The 22,321-nt window shown below is 33.5% G+C and overlaps 3 protein-coding genes across 5 annotated transcripts; 1 reads left to right on the forward strand and 2 right to left on the reverse strand.

The window, feature by feature from the left end:
- Positions 1-4,955: 4,955 nt before the first annotated feature.
- Positions 4,956-9,305, reverse strand: LOC112509517 (O-fucosyltransferase 6-like). Of its 3 annotated transcripts, none has more exons than XM_025114509.1 (10): positions 8,996-9,305; positions 8,826-8,885; positions 8,585-8,678; positions 8,407-8,483; positions 8,188-8,276; positions 7,916-8,099; positions 7,420-7,601; positions 6,950-7,052; positions 6,225-6,556; positions 4,956-5,477 (listed from the first exon to the last, which is right to left on the reverse strand). In XM_025114509.1, exons 1-10 carry the CDS (start codon positions 9,161-9,163, stop codon positions 5,081-5,083), a joined length of 1,686 nt encoding a protein of 561 aa, XP_024970277.1. In that variant the 5' UTR covers positions 9,164-9,305; the 3' UTR covers positions 4,956-5,080. The 3 variants fall into 3 exon arrangements, with proteins under 3 accessions (XP_024970277.1, XP_024970279.1, XP_024970278.1); XM_025114511.1 differs by having other exon boundaries at positions 8,585-8,684; positions 8,996-9,023; XM_025114510.1 differs by lacking the exon at positions 8,996-9,305 and having other exon boundaries at positions 8,769-8,885.
- A 1,850-nt stretch (positions 9,306-11,155) lies between these two features.
- LOC112509885 (pentatricopeptide repeat-containing protein At5g42310, chloroplastic) lies at positions 11,156-15,148 on the forward strand. Its single transcript, XM_025115082.1, has 5 exons — positions 11,156-12,904; positions 13,565-13,717; positions 13,802-13,873; positions 14,486-14,684; positions 14,779-15,148. The coding sequence occupies exons 1-4, from the start codon at positions 11,156-11,158 to the stop codon at positions 14,594-14,596; spliced, it is 2,085 nt and encodes a 694-aa protein (XP_024970850.1). The 3' UTR covers positions 14,597-14,684; positions 14,779-15,148.
- Positions 15,149-17,306: 2,158 nt separating this feature from the next.
- Positions 17,307-18,744, reverse strand: LOC112510504 (BAHD acyltransferase At5g47980-like). Its single transcript, XM_025115934.1, has one exon. The coding sequence runs from the start codon at positions 18,742-18,744 to the stop codon at positions 17,380-17,382; it is 1,365 nt and encodes a 454-aa protein (XP_024971702.1). The 3' UTR covers positions 17,307-17,379.
- Between the last annotated feature and the right edge of the window lie 3,577 nt (positions 18,745-22,321).

Here is a 22,321-nt window from a genome sequence, read left to right on the forward strand (position 1 = left end):
TATAACTTGTTTACATCCTCTGTTTACTGTATTTTGTTTTGTCATTTACGTGGTTCACTTCTGTTAATGACATGTTTGTGGAAAGACTAAATTACTGATGGACGCATTTGGGACATGGAGTAATCTTTTCAAGTCCTCAAAATCACCATATAAGGCTTTAAGCTTTTAATTTGATGTGTGTAGTTTAGTAATTTACCAATCTTGTCACATCTTTTTATTTTTTGTTCCACCTATTAGGTCGGACAAAAAAGGGCATTTTTGTTCAGTTTAGTCCTATTTTGTTCAGCCCATTCTAATTGTCCTACCAACATAACAACAAAATTTCATTATCCCTGTTTAATATACTCAATGCATTCTTAGAGCCATTTTTTTTATTGATGGCATGTTTAACTCTTAACTTCATGGTTACTTAAAGGTGCACACTACTTAGCCCAACATGATGTAAATGTATGAGAAAGTAAACCATTAAAATATTTGACAAAAATTCTTAAAAACCATTTTTTATGTATGAAGTACTGTTTATTGATACATATTACTTAAAATTCAAATTTAGAAGTAAATTGTGCGTAAGTACAATTTATGAAAACATCTTGGTTTGAATTTGTGTAACTAATAACTAATACTCATAATCGTAACAGGATAAACATCTCATTTTAAATATAAAAAAATCTAAAATATAATTAAGATAATCATTATAATAAAATACTTAAATATTATATTTATAAGAATTTATTAAATTAAACTAAAAATAAATTATTTATTTATCAAACCTAAATTAAATTAAATTAATTACACAAAAAATATAACTTTTAAATAGTTAAATTGATACTAAGGTGTCATTTACCAAACACCTATCCAGGTGCTTACCAAGTCACTTTACTTTACCGGATAAATATGACAAAGGCTAATAATCTTACCCGGTAAGAGCCAAGGCAAGAAACGAGAGTCTTACCCGGTAAGTGAGGACGAGGACTCTTACCATAATTAACACTTACCGGGATAAATTGTTGCATATGATGCGTTTTAGTGAATAAAATCTAACTCGGTAAGTAAGCAATAGTGTTGAATTTTATCGGTAAATGTTTAGGTAAACGGTCCCTAAGATCGATATTTTTTAAAAAAAAATTTTATGTTATCTTTAAATTTATATTTTATTTAAAAAACATTATTGTTTTCTCAAAACCACATAAAACCGTATTATAACATCGATAGAGAAAAAAATAAAATAAAACATTAAAATCAAAATGTATCTATTTTATTGTACGTGTACCAATTTAATAAATAAAAATATACGTGGCTTGTAAAGTTTTATAAAAAAAAATCCAAATGTTAATTTTAGAAATCTCGAGAAATGGATAAGGTGCCAACGTATGATCTTACTTGTGACTCAGCAAGTGACATGGCCGTCACGGTTGAAAGTAATGCCACGTGTCAACCTGAAAAGACAACAACATATGTGGCGTTGGACTAAAACTAGGAAACCAAACCATGCAAAATCCTATATTTCATTTTTTTTTTCTTTTTTGTGTTTTATGGAAATATTAAAAAATAATTGGAAATTGAAAAAATCAAAAACTTGTAAACTAAGAGCATATCCAATGGAGTGTCATGGGGAGGTTAGTGGGAACCATGACATACATCATGTATCGTGAAGGGAGTGTCATGAGAGGTTAATGGGGAAGAGGTTAATTGTCATTGTACGCATCATGGGGAGGAAGATGAGACCCACTAATTTTTTTTCTTTTATAATTAAATTTGTAAGGATTTAATTATGATATTATATATATATATATATATACACACTATTATATAATTTGTATGCATCGTCGTTTTTTATTTAATGTGTTTAGGTTTTATAGTTTTAAATTATTTGGTGTTTAAGCATTTCATTTTCTAGCTTTGGTATTTTTTAACTGATGTATTTTAGTCTCGTACTTTTTATTAAATGTATTTTAATTTCGTTTCATTTTCATTTTAATGTATTATTCCTTGTTTTTAGTAGATTTTTAAATTTGTTGGTAAAATTATATTTATAGATAATATATATATATATATATATATATATGATGTGAAAATCCATTAAACTCATTGGAGTGTTATAGAGTGTGGGTATAAAATGATAAAGTTGTATGGTGAGTGGAATGCTGATGTGACAGTCCATGATACTCTACTGAAGATGCCCTAATAAACATATTGACGTGTAGGCCACGTGGAAAATGGACAAGATGACATATATTAGGTTTTATCAAGAGTATCTTATTAACTTCACTCATTAAGTGAGTGCAAAACACTCGTTTTAATAAAAAATACGATTAATAAAAAAAAGCCCATCCAATTTTTTATTAGGGTTATTAATAATCGATTTTTGTCTAAGTATACAAATATATATACTAAACGGCTGTATGTTTATTTCTAAATAGTTCTAAACAGTCTTTGAATCGTTAAGAGATGAATCTTATTTTGCAAAAGAAAAGTCTTTATCTCTTATATAATGGTTCTAAAATCATCCGAATGATTTTGCATTAGGATCTTTTTTAATCATTCAACACCCTAATTTCATTGTAAACAATTATATTCCATGTGAACCTTTTAATCATTTTGATAACTTAATCATTTTGTACTAAACCGTTCAGTAACTAACTAACAGGTCTTTAAAGTTTGAATAAGTTCACATTTAGATCTTCATATGTGAATAATTGATAAAATGAAACAGAAGTCTACATTTAGATCTTCATATGTGAATAATTGATTAAAAACACAAGTGAATGTTGATTCGTAAATGATTTTTTTTTAAATTTACCAATAATTCACGTATTCCTACATTTTTAATATTTTTATTTTTATTTTTTTAATCTTTGAACCTTTTGATAAGAATATATCTATTTAGGGGTTGTTTGAGATTGCTTATAAAAACAACTTATTTTAACATGTTCCAGTGTGACATCGGTAATAAAAAAATTTAAGTGTTTGTATAAACAACTTATATCGGTGTCAAACCGGTAATATTTTTTTTTTTAAAAGTTAATTCATTCTAACTTATAATAAATTAATAAGAGTTTTTGTAGAAAAACATAACTTCTTTTAATATGCAATTCCAAATACCCCTTAATCTCTTTAAATATTATATATATATATATATATATATATAATACAATATATAAAATATTTGAATTTAAAAAAAAAATAGTTGATTTTTGTTATGGATAACTTTGATGCCAATGTCCCTCTTTTTTGGAGTGAAGAGGTACCCACAAGATCCCCCACGATTCCTTGACCTTCGTTTTCATGGTCAAAATTTGAGGATTCAAAATGTTCGAACCCCACCCACACCCCCTAACCAACCAAAATCCACTATAGATTATATTCTTCATCTGAAATTATGTATTAAAATGAGTGTTTTTGATATGATACTATAATCTATTATATGTGATATTAAATTAAAGACGTAGACAGGTTTAGCATGACCTAGGTTGCAAAGCACGTTGTCTGCATACCACCAGGTCTTCTCACATATATTATCACATGTGATACATGAATATAAAACCTGAACGTTAACAAAAACTAATTTGATAAGCTGGATACAAATTAATATAAAATAACATGCTAAAAAAACACAAGCACCTGCAAAGTCGTAAGGCCATGTATGGGGATGCATAAGGGCCGTGATTGTTTGGACCCGACCCTTCCAATATAATTTTCAACGGGAAAAAGAAGGCTTGTGTTATTTTTAGACCCGAACCTGGCAGGTTTTTGATAGGGGTGCTTAAAATACCGACCAACCGGACCGGCTCAACTAATCCGATCCAAAGAAATCCAAAAAAACAACAACTCAATTTGAGGTAATCCGACACATAGTTGATACAAAATTAGATCAAACCGCATCTATTTGACTTGGAATCAGGATTTGAATTAGGTTAGGGTCATTTGAGCCCAATCCAACCCGATGAAACCAATGCCTTCTTTACTATGGATTTAATATAAATCTTACGTATTTGATTAACATTGGACATTAGACCAATCTGTAATTATATTCAAAATTATATTACAATTACAAACGTAATTTTAGTATATTATTTGCATGAACTTTCAATCTTCTTTTTTAGCCCTTTTTTGTTTGTTATCATTTTAATTTTACTTCGTTTAAACAAAAATACTTAGCTAAATAGAAGACTGATGTACCATAGTTTCAACCCGATCCAATCCACATGACTTGGGTTGGGTTGTAGTTTTGCTTGGTTTAATTGAGTTGAGATTTTTCAAACCACAAACATTAAATTGAGTTGTTTAAATGTCTTCAATCCGACCAACCAACCCATATGAAAATCAAGTCTTTGGGTTTGATGATGATCCAACCTTTTGTTTTTGGGCTTAACTAGGCTTTTTCAAGCCCATCCTACCCCAAATTTTCACCCTAGTTGGGCTTTGAGGCTTAGTCCCGACCAGAAAGTAAACAATCCCAAGAAGAGATGGCCAAATGGGTCCGGTCCAGGACCGGGACCGACTTAGGACCGGCAATGAGGGACCAATTACAGTTTTCATCAAAAAAGAAGGTCCGGCCCAGGACCGACCCGGTTTTTCAAAATTGTTACCATTATATTGCCAGTACCTAACAACCTTGTAACCGTTTTCTCCCATTTTGACTTTTTTTTCGTCTCATTTACCCTCTATTAACTATATATAAGTCATATGGTGTATGAGAGAAGATACCAACTCACAAACATTCACAATTTTTGCTATAATTCGTGATTTCGACTCGTATTCTCGCAAAAAAACATATTTTTAAATGTATTTAATTGATCCAATTACATATTTTCAAGTGTATTAGAATAACATTTTTGTATTACAATAATAGTGACCGGGACCGAATTGGATATGGCCCGGCCCGGCCCGGGACCGATTTTTGGCCGGCTCTAGTCCCGTGTTTCGGTATTAGCAAGCAACCACGACATCTTCGATCAAGTTCGATTTTATGGACGATATCATTATCTCATTCAATATTTCTACATCTTCTGTACAATTGTTGCAAATCAAACCACAAATGGCTTTCACCTCAAATTAACAAATCAAGATTTCTTGAAATTCAATCTGAAAGCAACTCTTCCAATTCATTTTCCTCAGGAACACCATCCACATTTGTGCCATTAAAAAGATATTCAAGATTGGAGACAACCATATCTTCATCTTCATCATCCTCGTACATTTCTGGATCAACAACTTCATCTGCCTCAGAAATACCCGTGTTGATCTTTCGAGCGGTGGGTTCCGTTTTATCTGTTTGTTCACATATACAAGAAGTAGGGTTCTCATGAAACTCGCCTCGACCAGGCCTTACCTCGTTTGGTTCCCCCATGAAACCAATCTGATGCGCCTCGACTCTTGACGAGAATTCTTCCCATGTCATGTTTTCTCGTTCCAAGAACATGCGATACAGTTTCTTTGCGTTTGGACGTATTGTTGGTTTGTGTCCGAAGTATCTCCTGTAACGCAACAAAACCATCACTTCACAATCATCATTATGTCTAAATGTCCTAACAAATTGTTATATAGAACTTAAGTTTATATAACCAAACAATTGTGCGTCCTATGTAAAACTGTTGCAATAAGTTGATAGGACACTTTTCAAATAATATGTCCCATTGATTTTTTCTACGACATTATTTGAAAAAAGGTCTTGTAATAACGTGTATTATAAGATGTGTTCATAGAACTTTTTCTCAAAAGTGTCCTATAAAAAAGCTAATAGGACACGTTTTTGCACTAGTATGAAAAATTGTTATAATGCCCAAAAGCGTCCTACCGACTTACTTTAACACTTTTACATAGAACGCACAGTTGTTTGGTCCTATAAACGTAAGTCCTATAAATAAGTACATTTGGAGATTTAGGCCATGCCCGTTAATAGCTTAATGAGCTTAATAGGACTAGCAACTTATTCAGTCAGCTAAAGGCTCAATGATATAAAAAGTGACTTATTTAGTAAGCTTCTAGGGGCGAGCTTTATGCAGAAAGTCAAGTTTTTTCCAAACCAACCCTTCCCAATTAAAAAACATGCTCCTTTCATCTATGAAAAAGACCTTCCCAATTTGTACATACAGATTAATCCACAAAGACAGCTTTATCCATTTAGGACTTGATGGAAAACCAACCAAACAACCCCTTAAACGTATCTGACATCTTATAAAGCATACAATATATCCTGTACGTGGAAAGAGAGAAGAACATACCTTCGTCCAGCCAATATTTTGGCCATGTTACCATTGTTATTAGTAACGAAGACATCACTTTGATCACACACCATAAAGTCTAGTGCAGCCATACGAGAAGAGAATGGCGAGAACGGTTCGAGTTCTTGTGTGGTAGCTATGGTGTCTTTTGAATGAATATTTGGGAAAAGTGCCCTCAATGGAGCCAATGTCTCGTTCCCACCGTATACTTCACCGGAAGCCACGTAAATATGAACATCTTTGTCGTACCCGAGTGCTCTCAACATCAAACCTACTTCTTCAGGTGTAAGCGGGCATCTCCCTTGTCTCCTTTCTTTCTCTGGATCGCTAATCTGCAAATAATATATATATACCCACAAAATTAAGCCGGGTATATTAAACTGAAAAGCTACTTGTTGGTTAACAAGCTAGCTGTTAGTTGATAAACTAGTCATGTTTGGTAAAAACTAGCTAACAAGCTAGATGATAATGTAAAATGACCTAAAAGAATATGTTGAAAACTAATCAGAAGAATACAAGGGGCATAATTGGAAGAAAGTGGAAAAAACCCAAGAGCTTATTGAACCACTACTTGAAATAGTTTTCAAAAAGCTAGCTTATGGCTAACCAAACAGGGCTTTTTCAATAAGCTCAAAAAATAAGATGGCTTATGGTTGCCAAACATGGCCTAAGTTATTGGTTTCTGGTTCAGGTTATGGACTTAAGCATGAGAATTGGATCCTTACATGTAGTGTTTTCCACCTCTTCCGTATTTTACCGAGTTCTTTTATTTCCTTCTCTCCTCCACCATAATAGCATCCGGAGAATGCAAGCATATCGGGTTCAAACCTAAGAGAAATCACGAAACTTGAAAAATAAAGAAGTGTGCTGACACAACTTACAATCTAATACATCCTAAAAAACAGCATATGCAGTGAAACGGGAACAATAAGACAACTATTCATCATGAATGATTAGGAACAACAAATATTTTGATATTTTGAGAACAGTGAGAACCTACAATTCATGATGAATGAACATTATTCATAATGAATATCATACTTTCATTCATGAATATTCATCATAAATAGTGGGTTCTCAAATGAACCTGCCCCTGTTTCTCTATGTATAATAAAAGCAATTTTCAAACAAAATAGTGGCAACGTAATGTTTGCCCAAGAAACAGGAATGGTGTAAAGAAACCTCAAAGGCATACCTCAAATGCAGAGCAACAAAGTGTTTTCCCATATTCCTCATTCGGTTGACCAACGTTTGACCCATTTCAATAATGGGAGCAGTAAATTTTAAAGCATGGTAGTTTACCCTGCATCTAAGCTTTTGGAAATCAGTTTCCAACTTGTTAGCAAGTCTGTAATCAAACTTGCTCAGCTGAACAGCCTGCCAAAATTAATACATTTCATCTTAGCGACATTTTGATATAAATCATGCAAATGGTACTCCGGCCATTCCTTAGCATGTTAAATGTGGAATTCTGAACACGACCCACAAAATTTTGGGGCCTAATTTCACATGTGTTCGAGTCTTGGGGCAATGCTTCAACTTTTGTAGCAGAATCCTAATCTATAACCCGCCTTCCAATAGTTTCGGTACAGATGTAACCGGGCCTCCAAAATGATTGGAACGACCCTGGTGGTATGCTTTATAAAACAGATATAATGAAGATGATAGAGTTTTAGAGAAGAGTGACTTACACGCTTCTTTGAAAATAGAGGTAGGACACGAATATGATAGCATCTTTCGTTACACTTTCTAGGCACACGCGTGCTATACGGAGACCATTTCCTGCCACCCTTATGAGGAAGTTCTCTTATAATCTTAACATCTCTCGATAGATGTGATATAAACCAATCAACATCAAATATCTCCGAAAAAGTGCTGTACAAGAAACGCATTATACAAGTTACATCCAACTAAGAGATCTATAAGCACATTCTGTTTATTAACAGATTTATCGACTGCTAACCTAGCATCCTTCCAGAAAGATTTTTTATCGAGCTTAGGCACAACGAGAGTAGCATTTAGAATGCGTGCAGCAACAACAGCATCTGTTATCTGAGAAAAACAGACACATGAAACCAAATGTATGCAGATCTGTCCTCGACCCCAAAAAGTAGGGCAGTTGTTTCCATAAACATAAAAACCTCCCAACGAATACATTCCTTAAAGAATATAAAGAACTTACCCCAGTTCTTTGTTGGTTTAAACCTCCACTGGTAGCAATCAGCAAGTATCGATTGGGCCGTGTAACTGCTTGAGCTTCTGTGGTTAAAGAAAAACACCCAAAATGAACCTGTTTAGCCGAAAGGACTACAAGAAAGAAAGAACACATTTTTACTGAAACTAATTCGAAAACCATTTACTTGGAAACTGACTGCTGGCATTACTACATCCGAAATAGAACTTCGACATCGATGTACTCCAAAGATTTCGGTCGCTAATCATCTTGCCACTGGTCTAGATCTCAAACAAAATGATAAATGAATCATAATTGAATGAGATTATATAACAATTTTGGATCTAGTCAAGATTTGATAGCTAGATTACAAGCATTCATATGATATCCCAATATAAGCAATAGAAATTAATGGCGAAAAAGCTCACTGGAACTTTGAAGACTGAAGGAACTGTAGGTGTATCATCATCAATGGCGGTATGATCGAACTGAAATCAAGAAAAAAATTGAAGAATAAAGAGAATTTAATCTATTAAGCAAGTACCCGTATGCAAATGGCTGTGATTTTTGCTAATAATTTGAAAGAGAGCGAACTTACTGAGCTATGGCGTCGTCCAAAGTGGTGAAGATGATGATCAGGAGAAGGGGCGAGAAAAGAGAGGAAACAGTAGAGGAGGAGAATGGCACCGGAGATGGCAGAAATGGCCGGAATTAGGTAACGGAACCAATTATGCTTGTGGGTATGGCGCCGCCGGTGACCATCCATGAATAACGGTGGTGGCGGCGGTAGAGCACGATTCTTTCACCCTTTCTCTCTCTAAGACTTTCAAAGTATACAAAAATGAAAGAAACAAGATCTATGAAGGCTAACCTTCACTAGCCATGGAGTTTGTTTGATGAAGATTGATTCTTTCTGCAACAAATTCATTAGCAGTTTTTGGAATTCGGTCCAGCGAGACACAGAAGCCACTTTTATAAGATAAAACATGGACTTGTTAAATATAGGGACTTTTGTCCGATATGGTGGAAATCATAAAGAAAAAACAGTAATAAATTGTATAAAACTGTGCATAAAGTCATCTGATTCAATTTAAATCAATGAATTTAATTAAAATTAATCGACAATAATCAGATATGCAATTGTAATTGGACCGAATTAGATTCAAATTGGATTGGTCAGCTCTTAGATTACAGTCCATAATTCAATAGAATCGAACTGATCCAATGAAATTATTATCCAATTTGAATGACAAAATCCAATAGCAGGATCTAATGGATGAAACCGATTGAATGACAAAATCAAACTTATATCGACTGATTGGATCAGATCTAGGGGTGCATAAAAAACCGTTAACCCGCAAAATCCGTCCAACCCAACCCGCTAACAACCCAATTAAATTCAACCCGTCTAACCGCCTACACGCCAAACCCCTAACCCGCTAATTAGGATAGTTGAAATTGGGTTGGGCCTAGCTCAATCCGCCAAACCATCGCTAATATATAATTTTTATAAATTTATATATATATATATATATATATATATATTAATGTATACTTTTTATTGATATTATGTTTATATTTCATTTTAAGTAAACGTATAGGTTACCAAAAAAGATTCGCGATGAAAGAATGATGACAAATAATTTAATTAATAAGAGAAAATTATTGAAATCTTTTTTGCAACAACAACAAATTGATATGTCAGAGAATATGAATGATACTGATAGATATTTTGTTGACGAATCCATCAATCTAAATACCCCGTCATTTGATGTTGTACTTTATTGGAAATAAAATGTTTAGTTATAGCATTTCGCTACAACAACATTAGATCTTATAGGATGCCTAAAATGTCTAAGTGTCCTAATATGATTCTTTATAGGACGAAACAAGAAAAATGTTTTATTTAAAAGAGTTACAATATGTTTATAGGATGATTTTGGACGTCCTAACAAATTCTATGACGTTTTTAAAATAAAGTATCATATTAGTTATTTTATATGACACGACGTGAAAAGTGTATATGAACATAGGTGTCCTATAAATAGATGAGTTTTAGGGCCACTTCTCAAAATATTTATATAAAATAACTAATACGATATTTTATTTAAAAATCATTCTAAAACACTTATTGAAGTGTCCAAAAACGTTATGTAAAACTATTGTAACCATTTTAGATAGAACGTTTAATAATATGGTTTATAAACTTAAGTTTTATGAATTATTTTCATTCGTCAAATTTATGTAACTACTAACCCGTCAACCCAACCTAACACGCAAGGGTTGGGTTGGGTTAAATTTTTTTTCCAAACCGTCATAATTGGGTAGGGTTGTAAAAATGTTGTAAACCGTCCAACCCAACCCACATACACCCCTATTCAAATCAGATCCATATAAATCTGTTGGATTTTAAACTATATACATTCCTATGATTTTTAACCATAGAAATGAAAATCATAATTTGAAAAACATTTGGACGAATATAACAATTCTCTACAAACCACATGGACGAAAAGGGAAGTCGAAGGTTAAAACTGTAAATACCTCATAGTTTAGGGACTGAATACGTAACTTCTCAAATATATGAATGTCCATCCTGTTTAGGCAATCTGTATGTTTGGGCGAGAATATCATAAATTCTAAGAGGTTAAAACTGTTAATACCTCATAGTTTAGGGACTGAATATGTAACTTATCCAACATATGAATGTCCATCCTGTTTTCCGACCACCCAACAGTTTTGAAAAAAACTGTAGAAAATGAACGCTCTCCTCCTCCCTCCGCCCTTATCCACCACCAACCGCTTCCTCCGCCACCGCAACCGTTACCAACCACTGTCACAACCACTCTCCTCGACGGCCTTTTACGTCAACAACTCATCTCTCCGTTTATCTTCTTCTTCCTCCTTATCTGAAGATGATACAATTACACAAGCCGACGTCGTTTCTCTCTACCCCCACCGCCGTTACGATTTCTCACCTCTCCTTCAGTTTCTCTCCACCTACAACTCCGACTCCGACTCTGCCTCATCCAACTCACCCGCCTCACTCGACCAGGCCGAGTTACGGCTTGCTGAGTCATACCGAGTTGTCCCAGCTCCGCTATGGCACGCCCTTCTCAAATCCCTAACATCTTCACCTTCTTCAAAATCCTCATTCTCGATCGGCTATGCACTCGTTACGTGGCTCCAGAAGCATAATCTCTGTTTCTCATATGAATTGCTCTACTCGATATTAATCCACGCGCTCGGACGCTCCGAGAAGCTATATGAAGCTTTCTTATTAGCTCAGAGACAAACATTAACTCCATTAACCTATAATGCCCTAATTGGTGCATGTGCGCGTAACGATGAACTGGAGAAAGCTATAAATTTGATGAACAGGATGCGACGGGAGGGTTACCAGTCAGATTTTGTGAATTACAGTTTAATTATTCAGTCTTTAGTTCGTAGTAATAAGATCGATTCGGGGATTTTGGAGAAATTGTATGATGAAATGATATCGGATGCTATCGAGCTAGATTGGCAATTGTTGAATGATATAGTTTTAGGGTTTGCTAAATCAGGTGATGTTGATAGAGCTATGTACTTTTTAGGTGTAATTCAAGGGAAAGGGATGAATCCCAGGACTTCAACTATGGTTTCGCTGATTTCCGAATTGGGGAATTTGGGAAGAGCGGAGGAGGCTGAGGCAGTTTTTGAAGAAATCAAAGAAGGTGAATTGAAACCCAGAACTAGAGCTTACAATGCTGTATTAAAGGGGTATGTGAAAAATGGTAGTTTGAAAGATGCAGAGTGGATAGTGAGTGAAATGGAGAAGAATGGGGTTTTGCCAGATGAACATACTTACAGTCTTTTGATCGATGCTTATGGGAACGCAGGTAGATGGGAGAGTGCACGAATTGTGCTGAAAGAGATGGAATCTAACGATGTGAAGCCAAATTCATTTGTTTTTAGTAGGATTTTAGCTAGTTATCGTGATCGAGGGGAGTGGCAGAAATCATTTAAAGTATTAAAAGAGATGCAGAGTTGTGGAGTTAAACCAGATAGACAGTTCTATAATGTTATGATCGATACTTTTGGAAAGAAAAACATTCTTGATCATGTAATGGCGACAGTGGAGAGGATGAAAGTTGAAGGGATTGAGCCTGATACTGTTACTTGGAATACACTTATAGATTGCCATTGTAAATCTGGGCAGCATGAGAAAGCAGAGAAGCTGTTCGATGAAATGCAGCAAAGTGGGTGTTTGCCTTGTGAGACCACTTATAATATAATGATCAACTTGTTTGGGCAGCAAGAGAAATGGGAGAAAGTAAAGAGCTTGTTGGGGAAGATGCAAAGTGACGGTTTGCTACCTAATATTGTCACTTATACTACACTGGTTGACGTATATGGGAAGTCGGGGAGGTACAATGATGCTATCGAGTGCTTGGAGGTGATGAAGTCTGCTGGTTTGAAGCCATCGTTAACCATGTATAATGCGTTGATTAATGCCTATGCACAAAGGGTACGCTCGATGCCTCCTTTCTTTGTCCATTTTTCATATGTATGTACTAGGGGAAACCCCAAAAAATGAAAAACTGACAGCATGGACATGTGCATACATAACAAAAACTAGTTGTCCCTGTTTGGTGTGACATAACCGTTCTTCTGGACGGTATGCACATATGCATAAAAACCAAGAAACAACTTCAATTACTTAGATTTAAAATGACATTGTGTTGCAAAATTTGGATATATAAATCACATTGGATTCCATACAGTAATTACTTAAGACACATGTTTCAATGAAGTGAAAATACATTTTTTTGGGGTTATTGCAAATGATTATTTGAAATTATAAAAAAAACTTGCATCTTGGAACTGTAGAGCATAACAAGATCAGTGTAAGAACATCAACATTTTTTCTTTTTAATTGAAGATACCACTTTGACTTTCTGGTTTACACTTTAAGAGGAAAGTTCAGTAGCGAACTGCGGAACAACCGAGAACGCGAAACTTGTCCTCATTCATCACAAATAATGGACGTGAAATTTTCACAACATTCATGATGAATGTCCTGGACACACGGCGCACTATCATTGGTCCCTCCGTTCGCAACGGAAATCTTGCCCCCAAATTCTTGCTCTAATGTATCTCTTTTCTTGAAAATTTGTTTATGGAACAGGGTCTATCGAATCAAGCAGCTAATACATTTAAGATCATGACCGGTGATGGTCTGAAGCCGAGTAATTTAGCTCTCAATGCATTAATCAACGCTTTTAGCGAAGATAAAAGAGACGTTGAAGCCTTTGCAGTTTTACAATACATGAAGGAAAATGCAAGTGTCCTTCAGTTTTCTACATCTGTTTCACCTCTCTATCATGCTGTCACTAATTTCAGTGTTATTCTTTTCCGATTACAGGGCCTGAAAGCGGATGTCGTCACATACACTACTCTTATGAAAGCTTTAATTCGCGTGGAGAAATTTAGCGAGGTATGGAATCTATTGTTCTACTTACATTTAAATCCATATTGGATCCTTGGTAAACCCGAAAGCTTTCTTTTTCACACACTTTCGGCAAAACAGTCAGGGGGCGTTTGGTTTGATGAAATGGTTTTGACAGGGACTTGGATTTGGAAGGATTTTGGAATCTTTGGTGCGTTTGGTTTGTAGGATATGGAATGAAATTAAATTCCATTAGTTATAAAAACAGATTGTAAATAATTATAGAAGTAATCAAATTACCTTTTTATTAATTGATTATTACAAAATAAATGTTTTTCACATATTTTAAAACATTATTGTATAGAAATTTCTACAAAATCCCATGATATGCCAACCACCTCCACCTCCATGGGATTTTAAAACGTCATGTTTGTGGGATTTTAATTAAATCCTAGGATTTCAAATCCATGAAATCTTTCAAACCAAACATGGATAGGAATGGAATTCAATTCCAGATCCCTCCAAATCCACGACCAAATGGGACCTTTTAGGGTTTAGGGCTGCTCTACTCTCCGGGGTAGAAGACAGGTTTGCCTACACCCCACTCCCCAATACCCCACCTCAGATGGTATATATTGGGCTCGTTTGGTTTTGTTTCAGGTTCCACGTGTTTATGAGGAAATGGTATTATCGGGGTGCACCCCAGACGGGAAAGCCAGGGCTACATTAAGATCAGCCCTGAGGTATATGAGACGGACGCTGGATTCATAGCACAAACCACTTAACCAATCAAAACTACTCGGTTAACCACCACAAACCGCCCGGCTTAACCACCAGTGTCAACCACAGCACAAATGAGGTCAGTCTCTTGCTTAATCAGTTACACCGACCATGCCCTTCAAATCAAAACACGAGCGTGTAGATGTTTAATCTGCTTCATTTGCATTTGGCAGGCATTCTATAAATTCAAAGCATTCTGTACGTCATGATCGTTGTCCATGCCAACTCCAAGTTGATGTTAAGCCACGGGTCGATAAATTGACTCAAATGGATCGAAATATATTGAAGATGCTCACTCCCTGTTGCTCAAACGAACCATAATGCATATGGGGTTTGCTTACTTTCGTGTTACATTTGCACATATCTCGGGTTTTCCTGTAATCATGCAAATTCACACCGTAATGTATAATTCATGAATAGTATGGTTGTACGGGAAGTTTTGTGGCTCGGACATAAGACCAATTGTTAATTTTTCGTCTTCTGGTTTTTGTCTACACGATCCTAAATCGAATCAACGTGTTGGGAACTTGGGATGGGTTGTAGATAGGTCTACTTCGTATATCCGAGGTTGTTTACCTTTTTTTTAATCAATTCCAAAGCTCTATTTTGGAGATTTTAACATTTATTATAATATTCTCTATTTTATCATTCTAATACATTTTTAGAAAGAAGTTCTTGTAAAATCTATATTATATTATAAATTATTTGACAAAAACTCTTAAAAACCATTTTTTATGCATGAAATACCGTTTATTGATGCATATTACTTAAAATTTAATATTACAAGTAAATTTTGCATAAATACAACTTATTAAAGCTCTATGTTTGAATTCGTGTAACTAATTACGGATAAACATAATCAAATATAGGATAAACATCTCATTTTAAAATATCAAAAATCTAAAATATAATTAGAAAAATTATTGAGTTCTAACAGAATATTTAATTATTATCTTTATAAAAAAATATTATTAAACCTAAATTAAGCTACTTCGTTACGATAAATTAAATTATAATAAAACATTTGAATTTAAAAAAATAAACAAATAAAAACTTTTAAATAGTTAATTTGATATTAATATTAATACATTTTTTGCAAATTTTATATGATATTTTTAAATTTATATTTTATTAAAAAATAAGAGCATTATCACTTTATCAAAACCACATAAAATCGTATTATATTGAAATAGATAAAAATAAAATAAAACGAAACATTGAAATCGAAATGTGTCTCGATGTATTACACGAGTATCCTTACAGTATTAATAATTCATTTTATTGGTGGATTGAATCAAATATCGTTTCTCTCTTAACATCGAGTTTTTAAAAAATTCTCTAAATTTGGATTTTTTTTTATGTAATCTCTATTTTAAAGAACATTATAAAGAAGCTGTTGGAGAGTTATAGAAAACAAACAGTTAAATTTTATTATTTTAAAAAAACTATTGAAGATGCTTTTAGAGTTATCTTCATAATTCTCTGTATTATAAAACTTTATTGTAATTTAAATTGATCTCGGTACTGACAATCATTCCTTTAACAATATTAGAGAAAACCAAAATATCATCTATATAAACAACCATAAAATTGCTAAAAAAATTCTGATAAAGCATTTAGACAGACCATAAAATAATTTACGTCTTTTGAGTTTTTGTCAAAGGCTACTCAAAAATTGTCGATAAGGCAGCGTTCTTGAGTTAAGGCTGGAATGAGCATATATTGTCGTCCTTTGATTCTACTAGAGAAAAAGATCAAGATGGAAAAATTGTTTAAGTATTTAAAAATAAAAAAAAAAACTCTTTCTTTTCTATGTCAAAGAAGGCATTTAAAGATTCTCTTACAACTAACTTTGACTTTTTGACTTCTATACATATAAAAATGCTTTTTGACATCTATATTTGGATGATTTGAGAAAGTTGTGTTTCGATATCTTACTCCATTGAATGGTAAAATAGGACAAAAATAGAATTTTAATTGTTTTATTTCATCACAATTCACAGGTATCGAGTACGTAAAGTTAAGGCCATAAACGAATATAAACGAACGTTAATGAACAAATGTTCACGAACATAAATGAACGAACAAGACACTTGTTCATGTTCGTTCATTTAACTAAATAAACAAAATTTTGCTCATGTTCATTCATTTATTAAATAAACGAACTTTTTGTCGAACAGTTCACGAACGATTCGCTAAACATTCGATTAATTTACAGCCCAATGCAACACTACTCTTAATTAAATATAGATGAAAAGGGCATTAAATTTTATTAAAATGTTTGAGCATATATTTCAACGCTTCTGGTCATTTAATATCGAAACCAAGAGGTCTACATATTTTGTATCACCATATAATTTTTTTATTAACCTGTATATCTAACGAGCCAATTAATCCTAAGATGATCATCTGTTTTACAAGTAGTCTGGAATTACTACATTTAAACCTTCGTTTCCACAACAATTTTTATCCAATACATAACAGAAAACGAAGGTTCTATCACCATATAATTCTTGGGAACCTCCAACACACATTCTATAATAATATCGACCTTTTTACCTGCTAAACTAAAGTAATATATATATATATATATATATATATATATATATATATATCTTGTTTCATTCATCGAGCCGAGTTCAAAACAAGTATAACCCAGTTTCGATAGCTCGACGAGCCTAAAGGACACCATCCCGATCCCATCGAACCCATGACAACAACATATCTAGATCGGATGGTCAACCCTACTTACATATATTTGGGTTGGTATTCAGTTAAAAAACCGATAACTGGTTTGTTTGTAGAGGACTTGGATCAAGTGATGCAAATGCCATGAGTTCTTGGTTGTGTTGTAGGATCTCCATTTCTTGTTCATCCATGTTCACCCATGCTTCGATTCCGTCTCCGAATCGCATGTCCATCAGAACGACAAAATTCATGAACACCGGGCTACCGTCGCTCACGCTACCGCAAACCCATATCGGCTTTCCCCACCCGAAATCGGCTTCGTAAAACCCCATCTTACACCAGCTCGTAAATCCAATGTAATCTTTTGTCGTCCCGCAATCTTTCAACTTTTCGAGCGACTCTTCCATCACTTCTCTCCCTTTATCGCCTCGTATATTCTTCACAAACTCACCGTTGATCTTTGATACACTGCCCCGTACTCGTTCCACCAGGTCATTGATTCGGATTTCAGACTCCGGTCCACATTCTGAACTCGTGATCCAAATCAAATTCCCGATCGAATCTTCCGATAACGTCGATGCTAACCGTTTTCGAAGGTTCACCACATGGCTCAACATCGACGGCTTACGAAAACCAACCTTTTCTTCGGCTGCAGCCATGGCACACTTCCATAACAAAGCCGACACCACCTCCACTCGGGTCGGATCTTTTACCCCATTCCCGGCTGCCTCTGCCTTAAGAACAGCTAGTTTCGACGAATCGAACACGAATCTCCTCGTACTACACTTCCCGAACTTCAATAACGACCCCCACATTACCATCGCCGAATCTTGGAGCCACAAATCATTAGCCGGAAACAATGAGGGAGCACCCAGGTTCGGGATCACCACGTCTTTCGACCCACGACTCGAACCAGTCCACCCTCTTAGGAAAGTACTAAGTGCACCACCATCAAGAATCTTGTGCGAAATGCACAAAGCGATTGCGATCCCATGACATTCGAACACGTTAACTTGAACATTCGTCACACAACATCCGGCAACACTCCCATTGAAACCAGGCGCACATGGGAAGAAGTGATTTACGAGCTCCAAATCAGGATTCTCGAGGAAATCACGGAGACGAGTATTGACACGAGCGACTACAAAGTAAGCACCAACGTCGTCACAATCGATATAAAGATCGTCTTTGATCGTTCCAGCTAACGGGTAGAAATCGGTTAACGTCTTCGATAACGAATCCTTTAGGGTTTCCAATCGTGTATGGAGTTGATGATCAAGATCAGTGGCACCATCACCATGATCTTGATTAGGATAGAAGAGGATAATGGGTGCATAAGGTGCAGGAATGAGCTGATCTAAGATGGAAAGCTTGAAAGATTTTAGGGTTTGTGGTGTTGGAGATGATGGTTTGATGTTTTCTTTAGAAACGATCTCAACTTTCACCATCATCTTGATGTAGTTTTAAGCTTTTGAAGTTGAGTTAGGGTTCTTAAATATGTAAAAACCAGTGAGAGATAAGAAGGAGACGTGTTGGGTTCTTCTCCATAGAAGATGACCAGTGGCAGATAATTTGGTTCATCGTTTTCGGACTTATATGGCTATCTAAGTCCGTTTTTAAGTAATTGGTGAATGGTTTGGTGCAAAATGATTAAATGATCAAAATAATTAAAAGGTTCTTATGATATAGTGGAAAATGAAATATAATTATTTGGTAATTGTATATAATGAAATTAAGGCTCTTAATGGTTAAGGGAGATTCAGGATACAAAATCATTCAGAGGATTTTATAACCATTAAGAAAAACTTTTTTTTACCAAACAAGATTCACCTCTTAACAATTCAAAGATTGTCTCTAAATATTTATTTAATTTAAATTTTTAGTATTAAAATTAAGTGAAATTATATACAGGATCAAGTCTAATCATGTATTAGATATTTAAAAAATAAGTCTTGATGTTGACATTTAAAGAAGAAATTAAAGCATTTCTAATGATTATCCAAAATAAAAAATCAAGAGTTAAAATCTCTAACTAACGTTCTATTTTAGAGATTACAATATGAATTATGCTATTAAAATATTTTTAATATATTATTATATAAAATATTAATTTTTTCATTTATATTTAATTTCAAGCATTTTCTTTGATAATTAAAATAAGAAAATAATTATATTTATTGAATTTCATATTTTATCTCTTATATTTTCTATTTGAAAGGAGATTTTATAGAATTTATTTAAAATAAAATTTTCAAAAATCTTCATTTTATATAATATAAATATATTAATAGATAAGGTCCCTTTGGTCCACTCAATTTAAAGCAATTGTCAACTTTTTCTTGTAGATATGGAGGCCATTGAAAGATAGATGAAGAAAAATATAGAAGACTCATCATCGTGTGAGGCAATATTATTTTTGTGAGAAAAGGTTTTTATATTTCAAACTTTACAGTGATTTTATTATGAAAATTCGAATTTTTTTATCATTATAATATTTTGTTGTGAAGTTTTAAATATAAAAATATTATTTTACATATTTCATGAAAATAAACTAGTCTTACGTGGATGCAACCCTATAAAAAAGGATTGATGGTGAAAGATAGATGAAGAAAAATATCCATTTGGGACGGCAGAGTTTAAAAAAAGTCAAGTATTTGACCAATAATAGTTTATAAGTAATATATATATATATATATATATATATGATGTGGTGTTGATGTTGCCGTATGCCAGAAGCATGCTCCTTGAGACACCATGACATAGGTGCTGCCGATGCACCACAATATAGCATGCTCATGACCTCCACTATTATATTTTGAACACTCCTTCTCATCTTAATTAAATTAATTAATCTCTCTCACACATATATATATATATATGTATGCATGTGTGTGTATATATATATGTATGTAAGTATACATGTGTATGTATGTATGTATATCTATGTATGTATGTATATATACAGAGAGAGATAGAGGTTTACTTTACAAACCACATTATTTGTATAAACCGTACAAAACTCATTTAACCAATCATAATTTTTTTTATTTTTTTCATTTTCTTGTAATTATGAGAGATTGATTAATCATTTTTATTGTAAAGGGTATCAATCATGGATATTATCATCTTCATTATATTAATTTTAGAGAAATACATGAAACAATTTCATTAAAATTTCATAAATATTATATAAAACAATTTCAGAACTATATATGAAACAATTTCATCAAAAAAAAGTATTTTATGAAAAATTTAATAAGATTAAACAATTTCATGAAATTTTTTAAAAGATTAAACAATAAAATCAACGTATAAGAATGATTTGTACAAATGTAGGTGGTTTGCATTTGATTTTCCTTTATATGTGTACCATAATATACATACATACATACATACATACGTGTGTATATATATATATATATAGAGAGAGAGAGAGAGAGAGATTGTTTCAAATACAACCTATCTCATTTGTACAACCAATGCAACCCAATAAATTRAGATATTTATGRAAATGATGAGAGTTCATTTATTATGATTTGAATAWTTATGAAAGATAAATATAGTTCATTAATTATGATYAATACTTTATATTAGGAAACAATCAAAACTTCTATAAAATCACATATTAATCAAATGAAATAGACGGTTGAGATTGGGTTGTATTGGTTGCACAAATGTCAAGGATTGTATAATAACTAACCCTCTCTCTCTCTCTCTCTCTCTCTCTATATATATATATATATATATATATAAAAGTTTTAGTTGATGGTAACAGCCACCTTTCTTGTCTGCCGTAGCAAGTAATGTTGGTATGGGAATCTGGTGCCAAAGAGTGGAACAAGAAAGACTTTGGAGTGTCCGTTAAAAGGTTGCCATTCACAGTCACCACCTCTTCCCTTGGCTCATTCACTGGTTCATATATATATATATATATATATATATATATATATGCAGTGGCGGATCCAGGATTTTTGTTCAGTGGGGTCACCTTTAAGGTAGACTAAAAACCCGCAAAATCGTCCGATGTGTTTTTAATCTAATTACAACGTTTTCGAGGGAATTTTAAAGTTTTTTTGGTTGATTTCGAAATATTTTTTAGTGTTTTTGTCGATTTCGAATAACTTATTTGGTTTTTTTGATTGATTTCAACAGATTTTTTTTGTTAGAGTAACAGTTTTGATTGGGGTTGGGGTCCCACGGAAAAATGTAATTGGGGGGGGGGGGGAAGCGAAAGGTAAATCATGTAAAACCTAAATTTTAACCTATGAATTTTTGTTTTTGAGTTTTTGACTGGGGTCCCTTCCCCCCTCCTTTAAAGCACTACATCCGCCCCTGTATATATGGGTTGGTTCAAATACTAACCAAAAATTTTGTGTTAACTTTATTAACCAAGCTTAACCAATTATATTACATTAGTACATCACGTGCTATTTCATATAATTTTTTTTTCCTTCATAAAGACTAAGATTTAGAATATTGATTGATATATATTTGTTTCACAATGTGAAACTTTTTAGATTGTTTGTGAAACAAAAGTTACACATAAAAAGGTTTCACATTGTGAACCGAATACATATGAAACAATCTCATTGTAAAATAAATATATATATTCATCAATACATGAAATGCTAGTCTTAGATGAGAAAATTTTATGTGAGACAATACCTTAAGATAAAAGTTCACGGTTATCACAATATATGGAGTTTTCAAATGATATAAAAAATCTGTGTCTAGCTCAAATGATAAGCTATTAAGTTTGCTTCTCAGATAAAATGGTTCAAGTTTTTTTAGAACTGTAAGTTCAGGGTCTTATAAGATTATCCCAAACTAGTATTCGGACATATGATTTTTGCTGAGCATGTGCACCATTAAGATGAAACAAAGATCCGTAAAATCATCTGATATGCTTTTAGCTTAATTCCATCGTTACAAGAGATATTTTTTAAGTTTTATATATATACCTATATATATATATAGAGAGAGAGAGAGTTTGTTTCAAATACAACCCGTTGCATTTGTACAACCAAT

The sequence above is a fragment of the Cynara cardunculus genome (assembly GCF_001531365.2).
Source record: "Cynara cardunculus var. scolymus isolate 2C chromosome LG 3, CcrdV1, whole genome shotgun sequence".
Taxonomy (NCBI): Eukaryota; Viridiplantae; Streptophyta; class Magnoliopsida; order Asterales; family Asteraceae; genus Cynara; species Cynara cardunculus.

Bases quoted from the DNA above. Each gene is read 5' to 3' on its own strand.
- LOC112509885 (XM_025115082.1), top strand. From the start codon at position 11,156: ATGAACGCTCTCCTCCTCCCTCCGCCCTTATCCACCACCAACCGCTTC. The intron at 13,718-13,801 runs GCAAGTGTCCTT...TTCCGATTACAG, and splicing joins TACAATACATGAAGGAAAAT to GGCCTGAAAGCGGATGTCGT. The intron at 13,874-14,485 runs GTATGGAATCTA...GTTTTGTTTCAG, and splicing joins GCGTGGAGAAATTTAGCGAG to GTTCCACGTGTTTATGAGGA.
- LOC112510504 (XM_025115934.1), bottom strand. From the start codon at position 18,744: ATGATGGTGAAAGTTGAGATCGTTTCTAAAGAAAACATCAAACCATCA.
- LOC112509517 (XM_025114509.1), bottom strand. From the start codon at position 9,163: ATGGATGGTCACCGGCGGCGCCATACCCACAAGCATAATTGGTTCCGT. The intron at 8,886-8,995 runs GTAAGTTCGCTC...TCTTGATTTCAG, and splicing joins TTGGACGACGCCATAGCTCA to TTCGATCATACCGCCATTGA. The intron at 8,484-8,584 runs GTAAATGGTTTT...CTTTAACCACAG, and splicing joins TGCCAGCAGTCAGTTTCCAA to AAGCTCAAGCAGTTACACGG.